Below are 26,429 nucleotides of genomic sequence, written 5' to 3' on the forward strand. Positions count from 1 at the left end.
GAAAAATTAACTATGGCAAAGACAAAGTAAAAATTTAACAATCGATAAGACTATGCATATATTGTCAATTTAAATAGTGATAAAATAATTTTATAAATAAAATATTATAAAAACATCATTTATGCACATATTAAGAAGGTAAAAGTATTTATAAAACAAATTACCTCTGCCACAAATTAGAATATCTTAGAAATATTATTATACAAAGTGCAGCTAGAGTACCAATTCCTGTTTAAAAAAAAAAAAGATGAACTTTTTAAAAGTGAGTTTACTTTGTGCCACCTAAGTTAATCTTTGAGTGAATAAGAAGATCTCTCTCTATATACATATATATTTACATATAAATATGTATACTATAAATAACAGCATTTTTATTCTTATGTAGAAAAGGTCTTTGCTTGTTTGATATAGTAAGATTTGTATACTATTTTATAAGAACTACCCCCAAAATTAGGGGCAAAAACAGAAAGAAATAAAGCTATTCCATTCATGTAGCCAAATGCATAAAACCAAACACCTAAATATGAACACTTTCAGAATTCATTTTTCCCTCTATTTGTGTTCCTTTGAAAGGTTACATCCCCCACCCCAACTCTTCTTTTGTGCATAAAAGGGCAAAGAACTTTGAGAAATGGTTCCTGGTAAGCGCTATGCCAGACATTTGATTTTGAATTAAATAACTCCCCTCTCCCATAGTAATCTTTTCTTGATTAAAAAAGATATTTAGAAAAAGAGAACAATATATTTGTTCACCTACATGAGCCTTGAGTGATATGGCTTAGTAGTTGTGTCACATTTATAAATACATCTCTTGGCAACTGAGAAAATCACTTTTCTTCTGCTCACTTTGAAAATAATAAGAGCCCTTTGCAATATAATCTCCAAGGAAACAATCATTCCGAGGACCTCGATGGCCAAACTAACTTCTGGAGCTCCTGCCTTTCTAATCTAAATCTTTCCGTCAAGATCTGATAGATTCTGTCAACCTTGATGACTGCCTTGGAATGTAATTCCAAGCTTATTCTCAGCATTTTATTTGCAAAAGCACAAATATCAGAGTTCTTTGATTTTTGGGAAATTCTTAATCCTCAACTCCAGACTTGGAATGTTGCTGTGTGGGGCTCCACAATTGAGATGCAAAGACATATCTCCCCTAATCACTGCCGTCACTGCCATAGGAAGGGAATTAACCTTAGTTAGCTCTTAGTGGTTGGGACTGATCCTCTCAATTTCCAAATCTTTTTCTTTTGTTTTCTGACATTGAAGCCATTTAACTGAAAGAGAATATTTTCTGCCTTACAAATTTCAACCCATCATATTCTTTCTTGCTAGTGGACTGAAAACGTGAAAATACAGCAATAAAAACAATACATTAATTTCTTTTAGTTATTTATCTTGACTGAGTAGAAACTAAGGGAGCGCCAAACAAACTGAAAACAAATAAAAATTACAAAGTAAAAAACAGGCTAAATAAGTGCGTGTCACACATTTAAACAGCAATTATATAATCAGATGTCTTTCATTTTGGCACAAATAATTAGTTTCAAGATATTTGGAAGATTTTGATATGTTATTAAATTTTAGGAATGTGTGACAGGTGACATTTAGTTTAATGTCTTCTTGTGCCTTGAGTTTTGTCTATGGTCATGAACGGTCGAAGAAACGAGTGAGTATTCATCCATTCTATCGATGAATAAATCATCATGGAAACCAGCAAGCCTGAAAAATTCAGGCTCCTCTTCCCAAAACTTTCCTCACCTTCATATTTTATTGTCAGAAATACTCTCTTAACTGACTCTTTTTCTCCTCAAACATACACTTCGGTACTTAAGAAACCTGTTCCTAAAAGATAAGAATTAATGGCATAGTCTTAGAATTCAAAAGAAACTGTCAACTGACCACACCCCTCTTTTAGAGATAGGAAAACTGAGAATGAGGAAAGTCACACACATTTAGCTGGTAGTAAAGCTACTATACACCTGAGGTCTCCCTGGTCTCCTACCTCAAAACAGGACTCACGCACCATTTATTGCATTTTCTTCATATGAATGACTGTTTAAAATTATATGTCCGATTTATGTAAGATAAATGTTTGCTAAACACAGAATTTAAAAAAATCAACCTAAATAGAACCAAGTTTTTAAGAACAACATAAATTAAATTTACATAAAATATGTAAAATGTTCATTTTAAATACCAAATTATCACATGTATTTTACAAAAGTAAGTTTGGGAAATTTTAATACAAATATTTATCAATATTTTAATTTTTAATATTCATTATGAACCTACAAAATATGCAAGTGAATGATTAATTTCAATATACAATTCACTGATAATTAGCCATGATGTTCAGCAGCCACTGTTAAGTAACCAGAAGGTACAAGACATTATCTTTTATAACACAAAATTGTCACCTGAGTTCTGTTAATGCCTCATAACCACTGATAGAGTGCAAAAAATAGTTCACCAAATTATTAAATTTGCTTTCAACTAAATGCTGAAAACACATCAGCTGTTATGGTTATGCCTACAGGATATGAATTAACTGTCTCATCAACTGAACCACTTGTTATCATTCAGTAATATTTTAATCTCTCTGTAATGAATCATGAAATCTATATTTTAAAATATTATTTGAGGGGGCCGGCCCCTTGGCTTAGTGGTTAAGTGCGCGCGCTCCGCTACTGGCGGCCCGGGTTCGGATCCTGGGCGTGTACCCACGCACACTTCTCCCGCCATGCTGAGGCTGCGTCCCACATACAGCAACTAGAAGGATGTGCAACTATGACATACAACTATCTACTGGAGCTTTGGGGGAAAAAAAATGGAGGAAGATTGGCAATAGATGTTAGCTCAGAGCGGGTCTTCCTCAGCAAAAAAGAGGAGGATTAGCGTGGATGTTAGCTCAGGGCTGATCTTCCTCACAAAAAAAAAATAAATAAATAAATAAAACTGTTAAAAAAAATATTATTTGAATGACCTTCAGTAGTATCTGCATCATGAACTTAAGCATTCTCCACCAGCTCCATACAATAAAGGTGACATATACCACCAGGCCAGACAGGATACAGGGAAAACAAGAAAAATAATTTCTTGAGGATATTATGTAGGGAGCAGAATAAAAAAGTGATAACCACATGGCAGGGGGAGAAATCTGAACTGGATGTTTTAGAAGTGCATCTCCCAAGCATATTTCCCAGATTAAGTTGTACCTTATTCATGGAAAGGTAAATGCGTGAATGAAACTTTATCTGGCAACAAAATTATCCTTGACATTTATGCAAAAATATGAAAATAATTTTCCTTTTTAGAAAAGGATAAAAAAGAAATAACTAAATACTGGAAAAAAATATTAATGCTGTTATGTTTGGCATGATATCTGCCTAGATCTTTTCCCAACAGTGAGAGAATACATAATTCTTGTTAGGAGTAGGGAAACTAAATTAGAAAGACTAATCATTAATATTTTAACACTGCACATATTTAAAGTATACAGTTTAATCAGTTATGACATATGTATACACCCATGAAATTCATCACTTCAATCAAGATAGTTTCACGTATATGTCACCACCAAATGTTTCCTCGTGCCCTTTTATATTATAGTGTCTTCTTTCTACCCTTTCCTCCCCTTCCACCCTTCCTCCAGTTGAGAGTACCACTGGAAAGAACACAAATGCCCATCAACAGGAGAGTGGATAAACAATTGTGATATATCCATACCACAGAATGCTATCCTACAATAAAAATCAACAAGTGATACATACAACGTGGATAAAACTCAAAATAATTATGCTGAGTGAAAAGTCAGACAAAAAAAGAGTATATACTGTATGATTCCATTTATATAAAATCTTAAGAAATGCAAACTATCCTATAGTGTCAAAAAAATAAAACAATATTTAGTTAGCTTTTTTGGTAAGGTATATAACTTGTTTAATTTAGAATTCATCTTCATATCTGTCAGTTCCTAGTGCCCAAATAAAACAATATAAAACAGAAGAAAAAGTCCTCAATGTCTGACTGTAGCAAGTTTAAGAATTCCCTTAGAGCTAATACAGGTTCCCACAAAAATCTGGCAGGAAGAGGATAAAATGCAGATGCAAAATATGTAAAAGTTTTAGTCACATCACCAACTCTCCATTTGTGGATGGCTTCCTTTTGCAAATTTGTCCCCTACCAAAGAATGTATCTGCATAATAGGCCTTCCATTTCTTTTCCCTTTTCTCTTCCACTGGCTATCTGATTACGATTGTATTTTGCTTATGTTATGAGTTTTCACATGTTATCTCCTTTTTATAACTGTAGCATTAAAATAAAAAGAGGAGAAATGTTTTTGAAGTTTTGCTTATGAAGAAACAGGAATCTTAATATACTTGTCACTTGGTTACTCATTGGAAATCATATTAGAACACTAATTTAGGTTCTTGATTTTTTCCCTTTCTTGTTATAATAGTTTATGCATAAGTTGGTGAAGTTCAATTTAGTTTAGTTAAATGGAGACACAAGAAAATGGAAATTTTCCTACTTTTAGTTTTGAATATTGAAGAAACACGACCTCATTTCTATCTAAATAAATTTTTCTTCAGTTGATTAGCAAATTGAATGCTTAGATGTTACTACAGGACTTTTAAAGTAATGACATTTTATTGGAGTGTTTTGACATACAGATCTGGTCATTAAAGATTGATGAATAGAACACTGACGTTGGACTATCCAAGTTTTCATGAAAATATTCACTAAATGGACAACAGGAGAATTGACAAACATCAACAGATAATTAAACCTTTACAAATTCATGTTTAAAAATATAATACTAGCTGATCAACTAATGAGTTGATTTAAGGCACACAGGATAAATGGGAATGTTTTATGGGAATGCTACCACACAAACACATGTACACACAGAAGTCATTTTAAAAGATTTTACTTGTTAGGCAGACAAAATAATTGGTGTGGGCCTGGACAGCTTTTTCAGAGTCCATAAAAATTTATTCTTGCCATTTGTTATTAATAATAAAATGCATGATGTTCAAAGTCATTTCCAATCACCTTCCAAGTTTGTGGTTACCCTGAGTGAGTGCTTATTTCTGTACGGTAATATTAACTGCATTTGTAAGAATACATTTTTTCTTCTTTTAATGAAAACATTATAGAATCAATTATATCATAATGCAATTAGTGAAAAACTCTGTAAGTTAGCACATGATTTTTACTAAATAAAAAATAAAATGACCTTGAGATTATTTGTCATGATACCTAAGGAATATTTTCACGTAAGTTTAATAAAAGTTAATACATGCCATTGCAGAGTGACATTATTTATTGTTAACATTATTTATTGTTAATCTTCAAGGTAGATTCTTATATGTTATAAATTCATAAAGTTTCAAATACAATTTTTTAAAGAGTCATAAAAATGTATCAGAAAATGTCTACAGCTTTTTTCTAATAACAAGAAAGTACTTAAAAAATTAGTTTGTCTGTACTCATGCCAAAGGCAGAAATTCAAAAGGCACAGTAGCAAAAGGCCAGATCAGGAAGCCAGCTCAGCTCACTATCTGTGGTAGAAAGCAGAGCCTGTTTACAGAAAGGAAAATATATGTTTAATGCAAAGAACATTATTTCTAACAAGTAACTTATCCGTATTATGGTGCCACTGGGAGTTTGGAAACAAAAGAATCAGCAATAAAGGGCACTAGTGTCCTCATGGGGGCATGATTAAGTGTCTGACTAAGGCTTCCGCTTGTTTCTGCATTGGATTTTTTTCCCTTTACTTTGCAACACAAAGACAGGTCCCATAGAAAGAAAAAGTTGTCATCCACATAGTACATCACTGAGTTGGGTATAGAAAACTACATCTCTTCCCTGTGGGAAGAAATCCTTTTTATTAGACTTTCTGGGCCCATTCTTTATTTGCTTACCTTGTTTGGGTGTCAGTTGTGGAAGGCTCAGCTCCCCTTCCCAACTGGAGCCTGCATTTTTTGTGCAGTCCTCAAAATCTCCATTCCCAGTCCAGGCACTTCTATGCTAACCAGCCCAATGCCTGTCTCTGTCACACTATATCTCACGCAAATCTAATGCCATGTTTTTGTATTTGCTGTTAAGCTCTGAAAAAACAAAATGAAACAAAACAAAACCTAGAAAATATAAACAAAGTAACAGAACAAATAGCAATATTAGGCTGGTACTATGCCAAGTATTTCATTTGATTTGTTTCCCTAATCAATACAGTGGCCCTGTGAGTTAGTTACTGTTTATCACACACTCCCATATTACAGATGAAGACACTGATACAGATCAAGTTGCTGAGAGCCCCACACCCATGAGGAGCAGAGCTTTGATTTATACTCAGGCTCTCTAATACAGAATTATAACTATACTCTTAAACACAAGGACATGTTGCCTCTTCATTTCTAATAATTAATTTCAAAACTTAGACCTTCCTAGACACAAATATGCTGGCATATTTCCGTTTTGGCCACTTCTTCAGCATTAAGATTATAGTTAATATTGTATATATGTATATACATATATATATGTATATGTATATATATATATTAGTTATGTGACTGCTGTGTGGGGCCTGTAACTGTCTTAGGTGCTTTTTATGTTGGAACTTGTTTAGTCCTTACGATCATCCTGTGAAACTGATATTATTATCCTCATTTTACAGCGTTAAGTGAAGCAGTGAAGGCCATGGAGTTTGCAAACGTTTGAGCGACAATTCAGACTCTTACCCCAATCTCTGTACCTCCTAATGCTCTTACTGTTTATTACGTGTAAAGTGCTCTCTTACTTTCCTCGTATTCACCCCCATTAGCTAACTACACATTCTTTTAGTGTTGCACCTAACACAGCAATAACAACATGGTAAGAGCTTAATAAATATTTATTTCCAATTTTTGAATTCCTGTCCTGGTCTGTAAAATCTCCGAGACAATAAATTTACTACAAAATACGTGGATTCCTGCATAATATCCCATGACAAAGTGTTTCCCACTGAGGAACACTGAACCTATTTTAGTCCTTCCCAGAGAAGGTCAAGGTCAAGATGATTCATATGAAATATAAATATTGTTGACCTTCCTATACGTTCCTGTTTCCGCAAATAAAGGTCAAATCGTGGACAATCCTGAAAGAGGTATATCCCCCATTCCCTCTCAAATAGCCTTTGGGTAAAATATTACCAAGGACTGAGGAAAATATTTAGGATTTATTTCTTCTTTCTCCCCCAAAGTACTATTTCAAAATTCTACTTTCCAATGCCACAAGCCTGATTGTTTCCTCCTCATTAGCTTTCTATTCCACTCCTCCACAAGAGAAATATGGATTCTTCTATCTACCCTAAGTGTCTCTTTTCTCTTTCTACCTCCGTGTCTTTGTCCATATTCCTCACCTAGATTTTACTTCGCCCTTTCTTCTATCCCTTGGCATTCCTCCCTAGATGGACGTGGAGAGTGAAGCATTGTGATGTCTAGGCATGCAGTAAAGGAAGGCAGATGCTCCTGGCTGGGCTTTTGCTGCTCCCCTTAGGGAATGCCTAATGGTACTTATTTAGAAGTTTAAGGGCATCATTGTTTCTTACCAGTAAAGATTCTCTTTTCTTTTTATACTGTCGAAGAAACTTTTTTCTACTAAAAGGAGTATAAATGCCCCCTGCCATCACTGCGGCTACTACAGAATAGAGATTTGCTGATAAGTGCAGCCACTAATGAGGATACAGATTCTAGCCCAGAGTCGTAACAGCGTGTTTCAGCAGAGAGCACCCAGTCAGGATTTTCCACGGCATAATGGGCAGAAACAAAAAATTCTATAGGAATCAATTTTTTAAATTGCTTATTGTGCCTTGGCCATTCAAAGTGAACTCAGACTTTGTATAAAGACTTGGAAACAAGAAGAAGAACGTCCAAGAGAGATGTCCTGGGAAAATAATCACAAGGAGAATACAGAGGAACAACATGACAGGATCATAATTCCTGCCTTAGCTACTGGTCAGAAACAATACCAGCTGTAATAGAAGAGGAAATGGGGAGGAGGAATCACATCTTCTCTAAAGTTTGGATGGCTTCTTGTTTATTAGTACATAGTGTAAAATCTGTATTATTCTCACTACAAAATGTAGGTTCATTCATTCTCAACAGTACTTTATGTCACTTTCTTAAACTCTAGAATTAAAGAGCCCATCAAGTGTCATTCGTTTTTTGTATGAAAGAGTAAAACCCAAGACTATTAATTTAGACTCATTATAAAATTCTATCTTAATAGGTTTATTCTACTTAGGTATGTAGGCACATTACAGAGCAGCATGGTATTTTCTTTCTCCGAATACACACAGCACTTTAAATCCCCACCATGTGATTACATATCCCTTTCTGTTGTCACTTGCAATTTGTGAATTAATCCTCTCCCACAAGTGGTCTTAGAGTCTCTTGAAAACAGGAATTATGTGTTATATTATCTTGTACAGTAGAATAACACAGTAGCTAATCCAAATCTTCATAACACAACTAAATTCCGACCCTACACCAAAGTCTTTCAAGGGCAGCATAGAACAGTTAAAAAAAAAATAAAAAGGTCTTGGGTATAAATTCTTTTATCTTTTGCTTTTTCTTCCCTTTTATCTCAGATGTGCCTCTAATATCAGAAAAGAAGGTAGCTTCCTCCTTTCTAAATCCAGTCTTTAGTACTGGCTAGTTCAGTGCTCAATCCATTATAGCTATCTATAACTCACAATCTATGGACTAGTAAATACTTTTTTTGAAGCTTAGGGGGATAAAGGGAAGAGGGGGTCCTCTATTGAGAGTGATTCTGTCATTCTGCAGGAGACAGTTTGAAACTGAAAATTTTCTATTTCTGGCATTCCCAGAGTAATAACATACTTTCTAAATATGTTGTTAAGTAGATTTTGTATGTGTGGTTTAAGAAAAGAAAGAGAATATCTTTATGTCTATATATATATCAGTTTAAAGACTCTGGATATTCATTTACACATTTCAAATTTCAGAGACACCAAAATCTTAGAATTTTAGATCAACCTTAGATCAACCTCCTTTTCCAAATGAAGAAATAGACCTCATAGAATTAATTGCTGTGCCATTGGTCTCAAAGGTTGGAGTCAAGGACTTGAATTCTCATCCCTGATCTGCTTCTTATCATTCTACATCAACCTGGGCAAACCAAAGAACTTCTGGGTTAAATTTCTTTATCTGGAAAAGAATTTCTGAAATCCCTCCCAGTTGCATGCCTGTGTCATGATTCTTACTTTTCTATTCCACTTCTTTTACAGTGGAACCACAACTTCTGTTTTATTGTAGCTGGCTTTCTTCTGAGACTAGCTCTATACGCAGTGCACACACACACACATAAACACGCAAACATACACAGTAGATTGTAGCACAGCTATATGGCTTATTGAGTTGGTACTAGTGTTAACAATAAGTAAGGATCCTCCAACTGCTTAAGCAGCTGTGAAAAATCTGTTTCAACTGTAGACTGTTCAGCACACTCTGTGGGGCGCCCCTGTCAGTACTGCAATTATGACACATATTAACTTTGACACCAGTTTCCAGCTAATCAGGCTTTCTGACTTCAATTGACAGGTGTTTTTAATTTGTTTTCAAAAAAGCAAGTGTGTATCCATAAAACTGGTATACAAACTTTCTTTTTGAGGATTTCTGAAGTCATTAACCCAAGTTTTGCAAAGTTCTATGAGAAAAATAATTAATAAACAAAAATAAGTGACAAATATTTCTTCCAAATTATACGACAACAAAGCCAAGCTTTTATACATCATTTCATGATCTTGAAATGAACATAATCTAGTTTATGGCATTTCTTTTAGCCCATGTGAATGCCTTTCTCTCAAAGAAAACTAGCATTTTAATAGATTTTCCTCACTTCCACACATTTTCCCAGCTTGAAGTTAATATTTCAAGATTTGAGACGCAGAGTTTCTGTATAGCATACTTCTTTCACAATTGCTAGTTTTCTCTAAGTTTGAAAGTAAATGACCTATTAGAATTTCAATAGATAGAAGCCTGGAGCAGCCAGTTTGAAATAATGAAGTGCCTTTGTGAGCACAATCACTTTTAAACATCTCTGGTTATAGAACAAGTAAACCAAATGTAGCAGACTTTTTATCCAACATGATAGCAGACATTCAGGAGAACAGAGAGAATGCTCTTGGAGTTTGGGCATTTATCTGGCTTGCATGTCTTTTTTTAAAAGCAAAGGCATTGCCCTTATACTATTTTAGCACATCACTTAGGAGTTTTCAAGCCTGTTTTTAGCACATGTAGAACATAAACATAGTTCTTTAGAACTGTACTGGTTATTACCAGCATAACCTAAGAAGGCCTAAGAGGGCCGGCCCCGTGGCGTAGTGGTTAAGTACGTGCGCTCCGCTGCTGGCGGCCTGGGTTCGGATCCCTGGCGTGCACCGACGCACCGCTTCTCGGGCCATGCTGAGGCCGTGTCCCACATACAGCAACTAGAAGGAAGTGCAGCTATGACGTACAACTATCTACTGGGGCTTTGGGGGGGGGGGGGAAGAAGGCCTAAGAACAGGAACTTACTTGACCATCATCTGACTCTATTTGAAGGGAACGTATTTGCAGTCAATTTCCAAGCAAAGGTGAAGCAATGTCTAGGTGAGCATCTCTTAATGGCCATTTCTCCTCTAGAGAGCTGTTACAAATGTTGAATTTTTAAAAAATAGTTTGTAATTGAGCAGGTGTCACTGGCAACTTTCTAGAAAACTTAGTTACCTGACATTTTTCATTGATTTCTCCTATATTAGAAAATGAAATGTCAGACACTATTAATTGCATTTTTACAATAAGTAGTTACAGCAGGAGTAATGGCTAAATGAAAGTACTTCTTGTCTAATGCACAATGGATGTATTCATTTAAATGTATTCAATTTAGATGAATGCAATATGTCTATATTCATTACAGTTATAAATATCTGTGGGCTTACTTGATGGGGTGGTAATTACTACCTTTATGAATGAGACAGTATTGTCAGTCTGGAGGAAGAAAAACATTCCAAAATCTTTCTTTCAAATATAGAAATTTTACCCTTGAATTTCCAGTGGATCTAATTGTTACCAAACCAAAGTGGATCTGCTTCCTGGTGAGTTGAAATCAGAGCCTTCACCAGAAGTAGTTGTCACACAAAGTAAAATTCATTTGCAGCAAATAGGAGACCATGTGGAATCATTTCCAAAGCCGTGGCTCCCGAGAACAGGACAGCAGGGGCCTTTTATTTCGGATGGGGAATGAATATTCAAGAGGGAAGGTGGGTATTCGCTTGTGCAGGCTTGGTTGGAAAACACACCTCCACATACATCACATGTTATGGTAGTAAGGCCAAAGTTCCTCCTGGGGTGGAGATCTTAGTATTAAAATGAAGTAAAAGGCGATTTTAGGTCACCTCTTGGCTTATCTACACAGGCGCTGCTCTTGCAGTGGGGCTTCGTCTGGTTCAAGGTGGTTGGTGATGGCATCTCTTAACATGACAAAAAAAAAAAAACAATTTGGAGAAACAGTTAAATGCTTCTGAAGACTCTCTTGAGTTCCTGGGGGCAATTAGTTGGTGACATAATGATTGTAAGTATGGTCTGTCAATAGTCTTGCTTTACAGGGTTGCTGAGGGTTGTTCTCTGTCTCATGGAAAATGACAAAGGGGACCTGAGAGTCTCAAGATCTCCCCATACAAAGGAGCTCTTACTTGTCATTTGGCATGCCTGGAGCTCAGTTGCATGCATTACATAACATGGACTAGATTATTCTTACACCATACATTGTTTTTCTTTGAGTTCAACAAGGTAGGACTATTAAAATGTGATTTAGCTGTACACTATTTTTACTAAGTAATAGACTATTTTTTAAGAGCAGTTTTAGGTTTACAGAAAAATTGGACAGGAAGTACAGAGAGTTCCTATATACCCTCCCTGACTTTTATACATAGTTTCCCATTTACTAACATTTTGCGTTAGTGTGTTACAATTGATGGACTGATATTAACACATTATTATTAGCTAAAGTCTATATAGTTTACGTTGGGATTTACTCTTTGAGTTGTACAGTTATATGGGTTTTGACACCACCATACTTATTTCAGGCTTTCCAATTCTCTCCCCTTTAGCGCAATAAATAACCAGGAAAAAAGTCAGAAAGAAATCAAATGTATTCATTCCTTCACTCACTACATTTATTGATTCATGCATTCAAGAATGGGTGTTTGCTGGGCATGAACTCTAGGCCAAGCACTGCTATTTAATGGATTCAGCCACTTCCCTGACCCTGGGTAAATTTACATATCTTTTCATGCCCCTTTTTTTCCTCCTCCACTCAAGGATATTGCCTGGTTTTATAGGTGAGGGCTGGGATGTTTTCTGTTAGCGATTCGTAGTCCTGACATGTTGATAGGCTAATGCTATACTGTGCCCAGTAAGGCTCATTGGTTTATGTGTATTTTACTGTTTCATTGGTTGTTAAAAAAAAACTCTGTAAACCAATCCATGACCTTTATAAACTTGTGCAATGCAGCATCTGTATCCAATCGATAAGCAATCTGGAAATTATACTTGCCCCTTTTTCCCTTCATGGTAGACAAGCATAATTAAGCAATAGCTACTGTTATGATTATTTGAGGGTGCAACTGGGACTACATTACATACTTTCTAAAGTGTTTTTTCTGGTAGAAGAACTGTATATTAATTATGCTGAGGAAGAAGAAGTTGATGGTGTAGAATGAACAGTGGTTCTAATAGAAATGCATGTGTTTTTCAAAAATAATCTCTATTTAAATGCAGCCAGTTAGGAAGCTTCTCCAAAATAAGCAGTTATAGAAGCAAACTTTACATATTTAGTCGTTGCTTCATGAACAGAAATTCACTCATCACTCTGGCATCTTGCAAGTCAGAAATTTGCCATTCTGTCCAAATTAGAAATGATGCTGAGATGTCCCCAAAGCATGTCCCCCAGAGACAAGTTCAGATATTTAATGCGAATGTATCCATCTTCTAATCTGGGTAGCTTGAATGAATCATTAATAAGAGGGGAAAAGCACTTTTTCAAATCCAGGAAGTGGCTAACATCATACCTTCTTGGGCATTGATGAAAAAGTCTAATTTTGGTCATGTCCTATTCTAAGTCTGAGAAACCAGTACTTGATTCTCAATAAATTGTAAGGAAAACAATAGACTATGGTAAGATGGGAGGCACTGGAAGTCAATAATCAGTAGTTCCCTTTGTGAATCTGTGTGTAGTTGTCACTTTCCATTACTTTAGGATAATTCTTCAATAAGCTTATTAGACCTCAAATCTACGTTAAAAAAAAAGGTTGTTGTAAAAGTTCCATATGTTTAGAATCATGCTCATCTACTTATTCTACCATTATTTCAATAGTTTAATTCTCCATGATATGACTTACAATGCCAGAGTGGGCCAAGCTATCTATTATGTAGCGGGAAAGGCATTCTCTGCTTTTTTATTCATCAGTTTCACTTAGCCAACAAATATTTATTGAGTTTCTTCTAAGGAGCAAGTACCATGCTAGATGCTGTAGAGTTCTAAGACCGTTTTTTAAATAAAAGAAGCCAGTCGCATCTTTAGGAAAATCAGTACTAGTAATATGCATGTTAATTAAGCACGTACGATGCTCTCTTGACTATGTGTGGAATTCCTAAGTAGTTCAAAAGTTAAAAAAAAATTATTCTGAGAGAAAAACATCTGAAAATCCTAATTGTGTGAACCAAATTTGAATTTACTAGCAGAAATCGTGCTTTCATATGAGATGGTGAGTTGAAGATGATCAGGGCTCCTCTTACTTGTTCAAATTTTCATCAGAAAATGAAAGTTGCTTTGTAGACTCATGGGAGAATGGTATTATTTTTAAATAATTTTCTAGTGTCGCATGCATACAATGATATACACACACACAAAATATCCAGACATTAAGTACCAACTATTACCATGCACTGTACTAAGGGCTTCCGTAAAAATGATCTCATTTTGTACTCACAACAATCCTGCAAGGTACTTATTATTCCCCTTAATTTCTATGGAGATAACTGAAACTTGGAGAGTTTAAATTGCTGTAAGAGACAGGCTGATTCAAGCTAGTCAGTCTTCAAAGACTAATTATTTTTCCTATCACAAAAATAAAATGAATGAAAAAACCCATCTAAGCAAGTTTTCCATTACCCAATCTGTTAGAGAGATGCAGGAAGACAATGGGGACGAAAAGAGTTTTCTGAATCAGCGACAGCCACTTGATCAGAGGAGGGGGAAAATGCACTTTCTTTGAAGCAGAATTTTATTTGGGGCCAATATAATAGAACAGGTTAGAGAATATTAGAATTCTTAAAGCAATCTCTTACACATAGCAGTGAAAGGTCAAATGTAAGCTTTCATACAAAGAATATGAATTCAGTCCTCAAAGCTCTGAGCTGGTATTACCATCAAGGAGATATGAAGAACAGCAATTGATTTCTTCTCTTCCTTTTTAATAATCGGAGCACATATTCACAACCAGTAGAAAGAGGACTACCAGCTTAGATTTTCCTAGTGCGTATCTCTCAGCTTCAAGATCTTTATAGGTTTTTTAAACTATGATTAGTCCTCTTACTCTCTCTGGGAGCTAGGAGCTCCATATCATCCCAAATCTACCAAAAAGTTAGCAGAGACAGCCTGGAATTATGCGGCATCTGGATAAAGGCTAAGTAATTGGGGTAACCGTGAGCATGGTGATTAATTGCTCTGAAGTCAGGCAGATCTGAGTCTGAATCCAATCTCTGCTCTTCAACATTGAGTGAGTTTCTAAACATGTTTGTGCCTTGCCTTCCATATCTTTATGTAGGATAATAAAAGATAATACTTCATAAGGTTATTGTAAAGATTAAGGGAATTAACAAGTGTGAAGTGCTTGGCAGATTTCTGGTTTACGATTAGAGCTCAGTGGGGGTTAGTGTGTAATCATCATTACAGTAATAAAAATAATTTGGTAACAAACATCCATATTTCCAATAAAATGTGTTACTCTAGTCAGAATACTCGCCACTTTACAGATGCACCTGTTATATGCATGAATGTAAAATTCTTGGGGTGAGAAAGTCCATTTTCTCTTCTTGTACTCAAAACACTAATTATGAAAAGTAATAAATTTCTATAGAGTTCTTACTGAACCACACCATAAAACGCCCGCTGGCAATACCTAATTTCTAAAAAATGATTCTTGTTAAGATAACTATCATATTCACTTTATAATTCATTTTCAACCTTTTAATGAATCATTGAGAATGGTTAACAAGAAGTTTTCTTTCATTTTATAAATGTTATTTTTTCTGTTAAATAAGCTTCCAAAGCCTCCTTTTCTAGGCAAACTGTGAGAAGAGAGATTTGAATAACTAGCAAATCAGTGATGGAGTTATACATCAAATTTTGCATGTCTACTGTAGTATTATGAATTCTATCAATTTTTTTTTTTTAATTTACTCATACTGAGAATAGGTGGCGATTTTTACTCCTTTTGTGTTTACTCCATATTTCTACATATATTTAAAGATTATGTAATTTCAGAGAGTAAATATCAGCCTTACTTTGCCTTCAATGCTATTTGACCAGTAAAAGTATCCTGTCGTTCAACAAAAAGGCAAGAAATTCTGAGCGCTTACAGTATATCTAATGCCATGTGCGAAAGAGAGAGAGAGAAAAGAAAACCTGACTTGTTCTTCCAATTATTCTTAACTAGTATGACCTAGGTAAACTCTGTAGCAACTTGTGATTATCACTCTAAGGCAATTTGTGGTGTTTACCTCTTTACATGTAATTCCCCCATATTAGACTGTAAAATTCTGAAGGAAAGACCCAGTAAGAAATTGACATTTAGAAGTTGCTTAACAAGAGATTCTTGAATGTATGAATGCTTACTGGTTAGGTGGATGAATGTATGGTTAGATGGATGGACAAATGGTTGGGTGGATGAGTAGCATGTTGTAATGAAAAGTGTGCCCCTGCTTTACCATTCTCTGATTTTATACAAATCAAGAAATTGCTAAACATTGGTAACTTTTCTGCTAAGTTTAGACTATTTGATACCTCTCCTACTAGTCTGAGACCTTACCCTCCAGCCTTCTGGTACATACAGCTGAACCAACTCAGCTCCATCTGCATAGATGGTCCAATTTCACACTTAAGAACAGGCCGAGCTCATGCTGAGTAATGTCATGGGCCACTGGATTATGGTTCTTTTACTAAGAGTCAGCTCTATTTCTAATCTCAGTTTTCAAATTTTGCCAAAGATTCTTAAGGAGTCTTTTTTTTTGTTTGTTTCCTCTACGATTCCTCTGACTCGACCCAACTCTTGTATTCTCCTCTGCCTGAGATTTCTATCTTCAGGTCTCAGCTTCCCCATTTCTGATCCCCAGTCGCCTACTGTTGGATTCATGCTCTTACTTCCGGCTTTGACAGACACACTGGATTGTGAACTTTGTATGTTTTGCTAATGGCATTTCTATCACACCTATGCACTCTTCCTCTCTTAATAAGGAGACTAGAATATGCCCTGGAGACTATCATTAGTCCCTTAGAAGGAAGAGAAATGGGTATATCAGCACCATTTCCTGGCAAGAAAAATGAAGCAAGAAATGGGGCATGTAATTTAGTCTGATGACTTTGTAAAATGTCAACATTCACAGATGGTCTATCACTAAAATGTTGGTAGAACTCTTTTATAAAATTGTAACATTTTTCTTTGAAAGTCATGTAATATCATAATTAAAGGATGTTTTAGAAATAAAAGATGTTTAGATGAAGATACCAAAAGTAACTGGAGAAACTTTACTCCTAGCCATTGAGCTAGGAGTAGAGATTATCCTCTACATAATCTGGAATAATATGAAAATGTATTTTAACCACAGATTCTCCCTGAATTCTCAGTGGCCATCCCCATCTCACCCCTAGTTAATGAAGCTCAGGCATTTTTGAACTCTGAGGCAGAGTTGCTCAATATCCAAGGAACATGATCAGTTTTCTAAGGCTGTTGTTCCAGCATCATAGTAAAGTACAACTATGGGTAAACCAAAGTAGTCCCTAGTTCCAATCCAGTCCCTGAAATTATACTAAGTAAGGGCGTGAAAAAAACCCTAGTGAGAAGGACTGGGTGAGAAATAATGGTCTCCCCTGATTCTAAGCCTACTAAAAGTCAAAAGATTTGGCTCTACCTCACTGCTATACTTTTGTCTCAATTCTCAAGTGACTACGTTAGGAGGCTATTCCCCCGGTTCTTTGAGCAACTGAGTTTTTGTTCTGAAATCAGAGTCCATATTCTCATTACTGAGTGCATTCTGTCCAGTAGCTTTTATAGCCCGCATTAGCCTAGAATGTAATCAAATTCCTACTTCAACTATCTTAGATAGGCAATCCAATATTTGGTCTAGTTTTGCCATTTGTTAATGGTACTCATGTCCTTTCTGCTTTCTGCCATGTGTGTTAGCCTCTTATATTTGGGCTTGAATCATTATGTTCCCATGTCTAAATTAATTGCCCCATCACTTCACCCAACCTTGTGAGAATCTGCCTAATTCCTTGTGCTTGTTTTCTTGTCCTGGTGTTGAGGCCCTTAGGATTTAGGTTTAAGGCCTGATTTCTTTTTGTAGATCATTAATCATTTTGGAGACACAAAGCTAAAATCCATCCTTTATTTTGTTCATCCATTCTTTATGCATATTTATTTGGTATCATCTATGTGCCAGTCATTCTTTTATTTAGGTACTGGATAATAGAGAAGAACTTGCAAATAGGAAGAGGCATGAATGTGTAAGCTACCATTATGCATTAATTTATGTAATGCATATTAAATAGGCACCTATTCTAGGGTAGACCATGTTTGGCATCATGGACATAAAAATTAATAGAACAGTTCTGCCTTCAAAGGATTTATGGGAGCAATAGACATGAAAACAGATCATTTAATTTCATGTGGCGTGTCTGGTAATAGAATTAAAGAGGGTTATATGGGAGCATGGGTTGATACAAGATGACACTGATGAGGTAGGAAGGAGCTTGTATGGTAGATTAAGGGGATTGGCCTTAAAAGAGGATGGTAAAGAAACAGCTGTTAATTAACAAGGGAGCTAGGCATAGGTTATTTGAATTCAAATCCCCTCTCCACTTACTAACTTAGTGACCATGAGTGTATGATCTCTCTCTAAGTGCTAGTTGATGAGTCTGTAAAATGTAGATTTAAATAGAACTTATTTTTATAGCATTGTTGTGAGGAATAAATGAGATAATTCACATACTTAGCCTAATACCTGGTGTATAGTTTATGCTTAATAAGTATTTGTCACTATTATTCTATAGGCAATAAGAGAATTCAAGAGGATTTTAAGCAGAAGAATGATGTGACCAAAATTCTAAGATAGCATAGTCAAAATTGTAACGGTAATAGTTTTGAAAAACATGTAGTAAGCCCATTAGCTATGTCTAGCAGGAACTGAGGCTTGTGGAAGAAGCTTAGGTTGGAGTTTGAGATTATGGATCAACAAGGGTCTAGCTATAGCATGAATGGGGGTCACCCGGGGAGAATGTGTGAAATGAATAAATCAGTTGGCTGAAGATGGAATTTTGTGGCACACAAAAACGTAAGGGGTAATAGCAAAGGAAGAAATGTCTATGAGGAAGACAAAGTAGGAATGATCATACACATGTTTGATAATAAGCAACGTAATGGAGGCTTTCTCCTCCTGGAAAAGTCATGGAAAAGGCTTTCCAGAGCGGGCAAAGAGCTGCGTGTTGGGAAACGATTATGGGCTTACCAATTTAACAAAGTGAGAAAAGGCATTATGTGCCGAGAATAGCAAGTCCCAATACTGACGATCTCAGTGAGGCTGAACTACATGAAGCAGTAGGTGAATGATATAAAACAATGTAATCATGTCCCAATAAAATATTGTAGTAGAGAGGCCTTGTGTTTGAGATGGGTCATTGGATAGGCAGAGGAAATGGTGGTGAGTATTCCAGTTAGGTGACTCAGCAGAACCACAACCTGGAAAGAAGGATGAGTAATGACCAGGCTGCAGCTGAGGGCTCCTTGGACTAGTTCATTATATGTTTTAATAACTTAGGGATAAGGCTAAGCTGAAAGTTACTTCCATAGTGCCACAAATTTCCAAAAATTAGTGAGCCTAACCATATTCTTTCAGTCACATTAAAATTAAATTCCAACTTGTTTAATATGAGATGTAGTTATGCTAGTAGAGAGAAATATAATCAATATTTTTACCCTTTTTTTAAAGGATTTTCCAGAAAAGGAGAAGTCCACAGCAAAGGCCCTGGAAGATGTAAAGGCAAACTTTTACTGTGAATTATGTGACAAGCAGTATCACAAACACCAGGAGTTTGACAATCATATTAATTCTTATGATCATGCTCATAAGCAGGTAAGCCAAAGTGGGAAAAATCTTTCTTATTCCTGGATTTATACCTTCAGAACAGAATGTACACATCTGACCTCGTTTATTGGCATCTAAGATTCTGAGGTAAAACCATTCTAAATCTTGTTTTTTCCTTGAAAAGTTGTGTTTTCTGTTTAAATATTAGGTGAAATATTTTTTTCCTAGAAGTACCATAAAACTGTAGGTGAACTTAGAGATCACCTAAGAGTAGACTGATGTTTATTTTAGAGTTATATATATGAGGAAACCAGGACCTAGTAAAAATAGTGCCACATTCAAAACCACCTAGGTAGTTAGTGGCAGAACTAGAACACTGGGCCAGGCCTAGGACAGACTATTGTAGAGTTCTTTCACGAGTTCCAAGGTATAGGGCATACTAGGCCTTCAGGAAAGCAATTCTTAATAAAGGTTACATTTTCCCAAGAGGCAAAGTGGTTACTAAATAAAGAACTTTTGCAAACAAACAAATGAACAAACACAGAAAAACTTAGAAAGGCAAAGTTGAGGGGTATTGGCAGGTGCAAACATTTTTTTTTTTTCTTAAAAGGTCATATATATAAATTTACGTTATCAATGTAGATATTCTACACATAGCTGCTAATATTCCCTATTTTCATATGTCTGAAAGAGGAGGCTATTGTTCTCATACTGTTAGATTTTATCTTTGCTGCATGTATGGAGATGTTGGCCATTTAGGAATTAGGAGTGTTAAATACCACCAAAAAAGAAATTCCATGTGGCCACGGGGTTATTGCTAACAGCTGTGAGAAGGTACATGCTCCTGATGCCAAATGGACCTGATATCTTGGAATATGTGGGTAAGTCTTATATAATCTAAACTTAAAATATTTATTCAGAGTGAACAACAGTAAATATTTTGACTAACATCACTAAAATTTATTGAGTGCATACAAAATATATGGCCTTAGGAGATGCAAGATACAGTTTCTATCTTTAAAGATACAGCGTGTGTATATAATTGACTGTATTTCTCTGACAAGAGCAAAGAACAATGGGATACATTGTTTCAGGACTGTGATTCTCAAACCTTAGTATGCATAATAATCGCTTTGGAGCTTGTTAATAATGCAGATTCCCAGACTCTCCTTCAGATATTCTAATTCAATAGTTCTAAGATGGGGCCCAGGAACTTGCATTTTAAAATGATATAAAATAGAATTTTTCAAATATATATAAAAATGAACAATATGGCTACTAGCCAACTCCAACAATAATCAATCTTGTTTCATTTATACCACCACCACTGGCCCTCCACCACCCACCTCCGCCACCACTATGCATTATTTTGAAGCAAATTCCAGACATCGTATCATTTCATCTGAAAGTATTTCAAGATACACAATGATACTTAAACAATATAGCCATTATCAGACCTAAAAATTAACACTAATATCATAATGTCAGTTGGTGGTCTTGTTTCCTTAGTTATCTCATAAATGATTTATAAATTTGGGTTTGTTGAAATCAGGATCCAAAAATATCCACACTTTTGGTTGACAGGTCTTTAAGTTTCTTTTAATATGTATTTAAACTATGAGGTTTCCACTCCCTCTTTGAATTTTACTCCTCGTAATGTATTTGTTGAAAAAAGTGGATTGTTTCAGACATTTGGGTTTTTCTGAATGCAGCCCAGTATTGTCTTTTCACATTTTCTCTGTCTTCTGTATTTCCTTTAAACTGACTGTTACAGAGAGATCTGGTCAAAGGCAGGTTCATATTTTCCTTCTTGGCAAAAGTATAATAGAGGGAATATCGTGTCCTTCTATAAGGAGTCATATGATGTCTAATTGTCTTACTTTTCATGACTTTAAGTTTGATCAGTGGGTTTACGTACCATCAGCTTGATCCATCCATCATTAAGTATCCTGCCAACTTTTTTCCACTAATGGCTTTGGAGCCATAGATGATCATTTGCTTAAATCCCTTACTTCATTTGGAGTTGTGAGATGATGATTCTAATTCTGTCATCCTTTTGTCGTTTATTAGATGGAATATGACTGTAAAGAGAAACTTGCATAAGCATCACCCGAAGAGGGTATTATGTAGGATCTTCAGGCTGCATATTAAGAAAAAAAATCACTGTGGGAATTCAGCGAATCAAGCGACCAGGGAAGGTCTCATGGGATAGCGACATTTGACCTATGCTTTAAACATGCATAAGTAGGTGTTGAGATAGAAGCTCAAGATGGGATAGCGTTTTTGACAGTGGAAACACAAGAAGCTAAGGTGAGATAATAGAAGAGCATGAGGTATTTTTTGAAAACCGTAGAATGTATTGGACTACCAAAGGTAAATTCTCCACATCTGATCTGCATGTCACAGCTCCCTTGTACTCTAGAATTCTGGCTAATTAATTTCCCTCTTTATCACGTTCTTCAATCTTATTTGCATTACCTTTTCAACATATTGATAAAACTTTTCCTCAATTCTTCCATTCCATCTATGTGCCCATTTCTCTTTTTCTTTAGGCTTACCAGCATTCTAACATTCCTAGGCATGCTCTATGCATCAAACAATGATTGAGTTTCTACTGCGTGCTACTCTGCTACTTGGGGAAAATGTAAAAATTTGATCCCTAACTTCAAGGAATCTATAATCTAATTGGTGAGAAAGACACGACAATAAATATTTAAAATATATTGATTTAAGTGTTGTAGAAGTTGTATACCTAGGATAGTAAGAGAGTATACAAAACTGATTTAAGACAGAAGAGATGACAAGTGAACTGGAATTCTTAAAGAATGAATGGAAATTAACCATGTAGTCAAGAATGGCAGGTCCTATATGGTAGAAAACCTGTACTAAGGCATGGAGGAAGTTATAAAGCATGACCCATGCACAGAGAAGCTGCAAAAGTTCACTATGACCACTAAGGTCACCATAACTCTCCCAGGGAGCTCTTTAAAAATCTTTGAAAGTATATCTCATTCCTCCCACCCTTGTTTTGCAATAGATCTTGTTCTTATTCTTCATTTTCCATTATGTTTTCACCATTCATATTTAATCTCACTCTTGAATCTTTGCTAGGGCCTTCTAACTGGACTCCCTGCCTCCAGTATTTTCCCTGCTCCAAACCAACCTATCCATTTATGGTCAGATTAATCTCCCCAAACTACTGAATTTGTACTATGGCTCCTCCACTTGGAAATCTTCAATGGATGATGACTGACTTTTAAAAGAGTCTGAACCACTTAGTCTGTCATTCAAAACCTCCAAAGTCTGGCTCTTGCCTCCATTTCCTGATTTACCTCCTGCAACTCCAGAATTTCCCTACAGTTTCTCAAAAGATGCCTTATGCTTTCCCACCTGCTCATCTTGGCTCATAATCTTCCCTCTGCCTGGGATGCCCTCCCATCTTGTGGCTGTATTTCAACATATGCTGTTGCATATTTAATGCATAGATTGACAACTTATATCTGGATATTAAAAGAGCTGAGACCTCATGGTAAACTAATTTAACAGTATTTTTCCAATTCCTTTTGATCAAAATCTATTAATATTGTGCAGAATTTTGTACATGCTGCCCACTTTGGGAAACATTGGGATGATTAAATTTGCTGTAGACCTTGTAAGACTGCTTTCTTGGATAATGTTGAAATAATTCCATCTAAAGATTTATTTGGGCCCAAAATATTTTGAAAATTACCTGAATTTTAAATGACGCTGAGTTTACCATTTCCCTTTTAAATGAAACTGAATTTTATGTACAGAAAAAGGAAGTATGCGCTAAAGTAAAATATGCAAAATTCTTTTTTTTTTTCAAACTCCAAAGCTAAATATGTCTGTCTGGTTCTTGCTTCAGTCAGGGCTCTTGATTGTGATGGTGATTATAATGGTGGTGGTGGGGATTTTGCTGAGAGTAGTTTTTGGCCTGAGTAATATGAACAGTTGCCTTAATTTTATTTTCCATGTAGATTCACAAGAAATATCTGGCCTCTCATGTTGAACTTCCAACAATATCATCTTTTTAGTACACTTAAAAGTGAGTCCAAATTCACATGGAATTAATTCTATTACTCAGTAATAGAAAAGCCTAGAACTAGAAACAAAGTAATCTGAATTCTCTGTGCTTTTCTTTCTCTCGTTTATAATTACTCAAGATCTTTCAGTTTAATAAGTGAACTCTAAAGCTTTTATGTTGTCTTGTATCTGAATAGCAGTATCACATGTTTATTTTATTTTATTGCAAAAATTATATTATTCATATGTTTATTGTAATTCTAGAGAAGTAAATCAACACATAACTTTAAAGAATAAAGTAAAATAGTCTGAGATTCACAGCTTTAAATTAATTCTATTGGACCTTTAATAATATTTTTCTATAATTTGATCAAAATTAAAGTACTTTTCTTAGGTATTATTTGTATAGAAAGCTTATCAGTAACAAAGCTGAACTTTTTTGTATTTCTTCAACAAGGAAAATAATTTGTTTCTAACTTTGACAACCCCATTCTATATATAACTCATGTTTTTGGAAGTAACTCAATTGTTTTACCTATTGCCTTGAACTTCTTATAATTCTGTGTAGATGTTGAGCATTATTACTAAAGCAATTTGAATGTGTATACAAATTACAATCTCTTGAATAAAGACAATACTGTAACTGTTAATATAACTAACATGTCAGTAACAATTAATTCCTTGTGAGATTACCTACAAGTCATAATCCCTTTCTCAAGACTGTTAGCTGCAAATGCATAATACTGGAACAAATAATACACATCCTCACAAGCAGCAACAGTCTCTCCTGCCCCAGAGGCATTCTGGCTCATCTCAATTTAGAAAAAACAAATGAGCCAGATCCTCATCCAATTAGCCCATGAAAATATCTTCAATAATAAAAAACAAATCCACTTTCATATCCTCCACATGTGACACTTAATCCTCCTAATCTTCGTTTGCTTCACAACAGGATTTATTTTTCACTGAGGAGGAACTATTCACTTGTCAAGCCTGGATTTAAACTCCAACTGATTCTTTCTTAAAATATTATTTTGCATTCTCCCCATCTCTACCTGCTCAGGATAAAATAACAAAACAGAACTATCTTTGTCATCTTGACTCCAAGAGGAAAGACTTCCAAAACCACGAAACGAATTCAATTGAATTACCTCTTGCTTTGTCCTTACAATTTGATTTATATTTTATCCAAATGCTGCCCAAATTGACCCAATGATATATTTCAGCATAGTATGTTTAAGTTACTAGTCCTCTTAATGTGGCAACAAAATTTCAAAGTCTCGTAGATTTGTAGGGTCAGCAAGATTGAAGAAACATAGACTAGTGTCTGATATGAACACTCAAAACCATAAATCTTGGTCAAACAGAATAATGATTATCTATTGCTATATTTTGCGTTCTATAAACCCAGATTTCTGGTAGATTATATACATATATTTTTTTCCCTAGAATCACCCAGAAGTAATTAGAACCTCTTTTAGCAAAGAAGTACAAAAGAACCAAAGCTGATCTTAGCTTCTAGCTCACAACTCAACTCTCCTAAAATATTGCTTTCACCCTGTGTAAGAGGCTTTTTGATCTCAGGGTTGTCTCCCAAATGAAAAATAGATTAAAAATCTATGTTCTGGCTTTCTGTCTCTCAGATGTGCCAAGTGCTTTCCTGCCTTAGGGCTCTTGCAATAGCTCTTACTGTAATGTTCATCCATCCGACCTTCAGTTTTCTGCTTCTTCTCTTATTTATGTCTTAGCTCAATATCACCTCTTCTGCAAGACATTTCCTTTGCACCCTTACTCAGGTAGTCAGTTGCCAGTTTTCCGAATCCTAATATCCTGTTGACACTATCAGTGGTGGTTGGAGTCGACTTGTACTGGCACTTCAGAGCCAATTGTTCAATATTCAAGAATTCTGTGAATTGGTTCCTAAACCATTGGTGGCTTGAACATCAGTCATAGTGGGAGATCCACAAACACTAAAAATAGAGATTCTTATATTTTGTTTGATTTTTTTCAGAGTGTTGGTGTACTGGCACACTGTTGCTTATTACTCTGTCAAAAAATTTTTTTTTGCTTATTTTTTAAATTTTTTGCTTCCCCATCCCCTTCCCTGCCATTAACTCCACAAAAAGAAGAGCAGGGCACTGTTGATTCACTTGACCGTGTATCCCTGTATTCCTAGAATTTAGAGCAATATCTGGCACACAGTAATAAATCAATAAATATTTTAGGAATGAATGAGTAGCTGAATAAATGAGTTTCTAGAATTGGCCATGCCACTCTGTTCTACATCAATTGATTTATCATTTCTCAAGTGGATAGAGTTGAGTACTATAGTAAACAAGATGGGGTCCTTAATCTCAAGTTCTTTAGAATTATTGAACAAAGGCTGTCAGGAAAACACATTTTTATAATTTAAAAAAATACTTGAGCTCATATTAATGCTGATGTGGTGTGCCACTCTAAGAATTTAGACTTTACTCTGGGAAATTGCTAGTCTTCAAGGGCTTTTAAGCAAGAGAATGGTATGATCAGATTTGTGATTTAGAAAAATAACTGTAAAAGCACTTTAAGGGTTGGTATACAAGTTGGAGAGCTTGGGTCTGTGATCACGTGGGAGGCTAAGAGCCCAAGAGAGATGGTAGGAGTCTTTATAGCGGTGACAGGGAGACAAAGTGAAAAAGGATGCTTTCAAAAGACTGTCAGTGGCTTACAAAACATGAACACATGGTCTACATCACTAGTAATCAACTAAACACCAACTTGAAAAGTTTTTTTAAATGTGGTTTGTCAAATATGAAAAAAGAATGATACTACCCAGTGTTGACAAGATGTGAGAAAATAGACACTGTTAAACATTGTTTGTGAGGATATAAATTGTTTCAGTCTTTTGATGTTCAGCTTTGGGTTATTTGTCAAAAACCTTAAAATATGAATTTTTTCTATCAACAATTCCATGTGGCATGTATTCTAGAAAAATAATCA

General features: G+C 35.4%; 1 protein-coding gene across 1 annotated transcript in view; it reads left to right on the top strand.

Moving 5' to 3' along the window:
- Positions 1-26,429, top strand: part of ZNF804B (zinc finger protein 804B) — a 509,244-nt gene that overhangs the window by 386,284 nt on the left and 96,531 nt on the right. The window contains exon 2 of the mRNA XM_004431321.3: positions 19,311-19,454. Coding sequence (XP_004431378.1) covers positions 19,311-19,454 — 144 coding nt within the window. The remainder of the gene's footprint in view (positions 1-19,310; positions 19,455-26,429) is intronic.

The sequence above is a fragment of the Ceratotherium simum genome, chromosome 1, assembly GCF_057802395.1.
Source record: "Ceratotherium simum simum isolate JZ-2026a chromosome 1, ASM5780239v1, whole genome shotgun sequence".
NCBI lineage: Eukaryota > Metazoa > Chordata > Mammalia > Perissodactyla > Rhinocerotidae > Ceratotherium > Ceratotherium simum.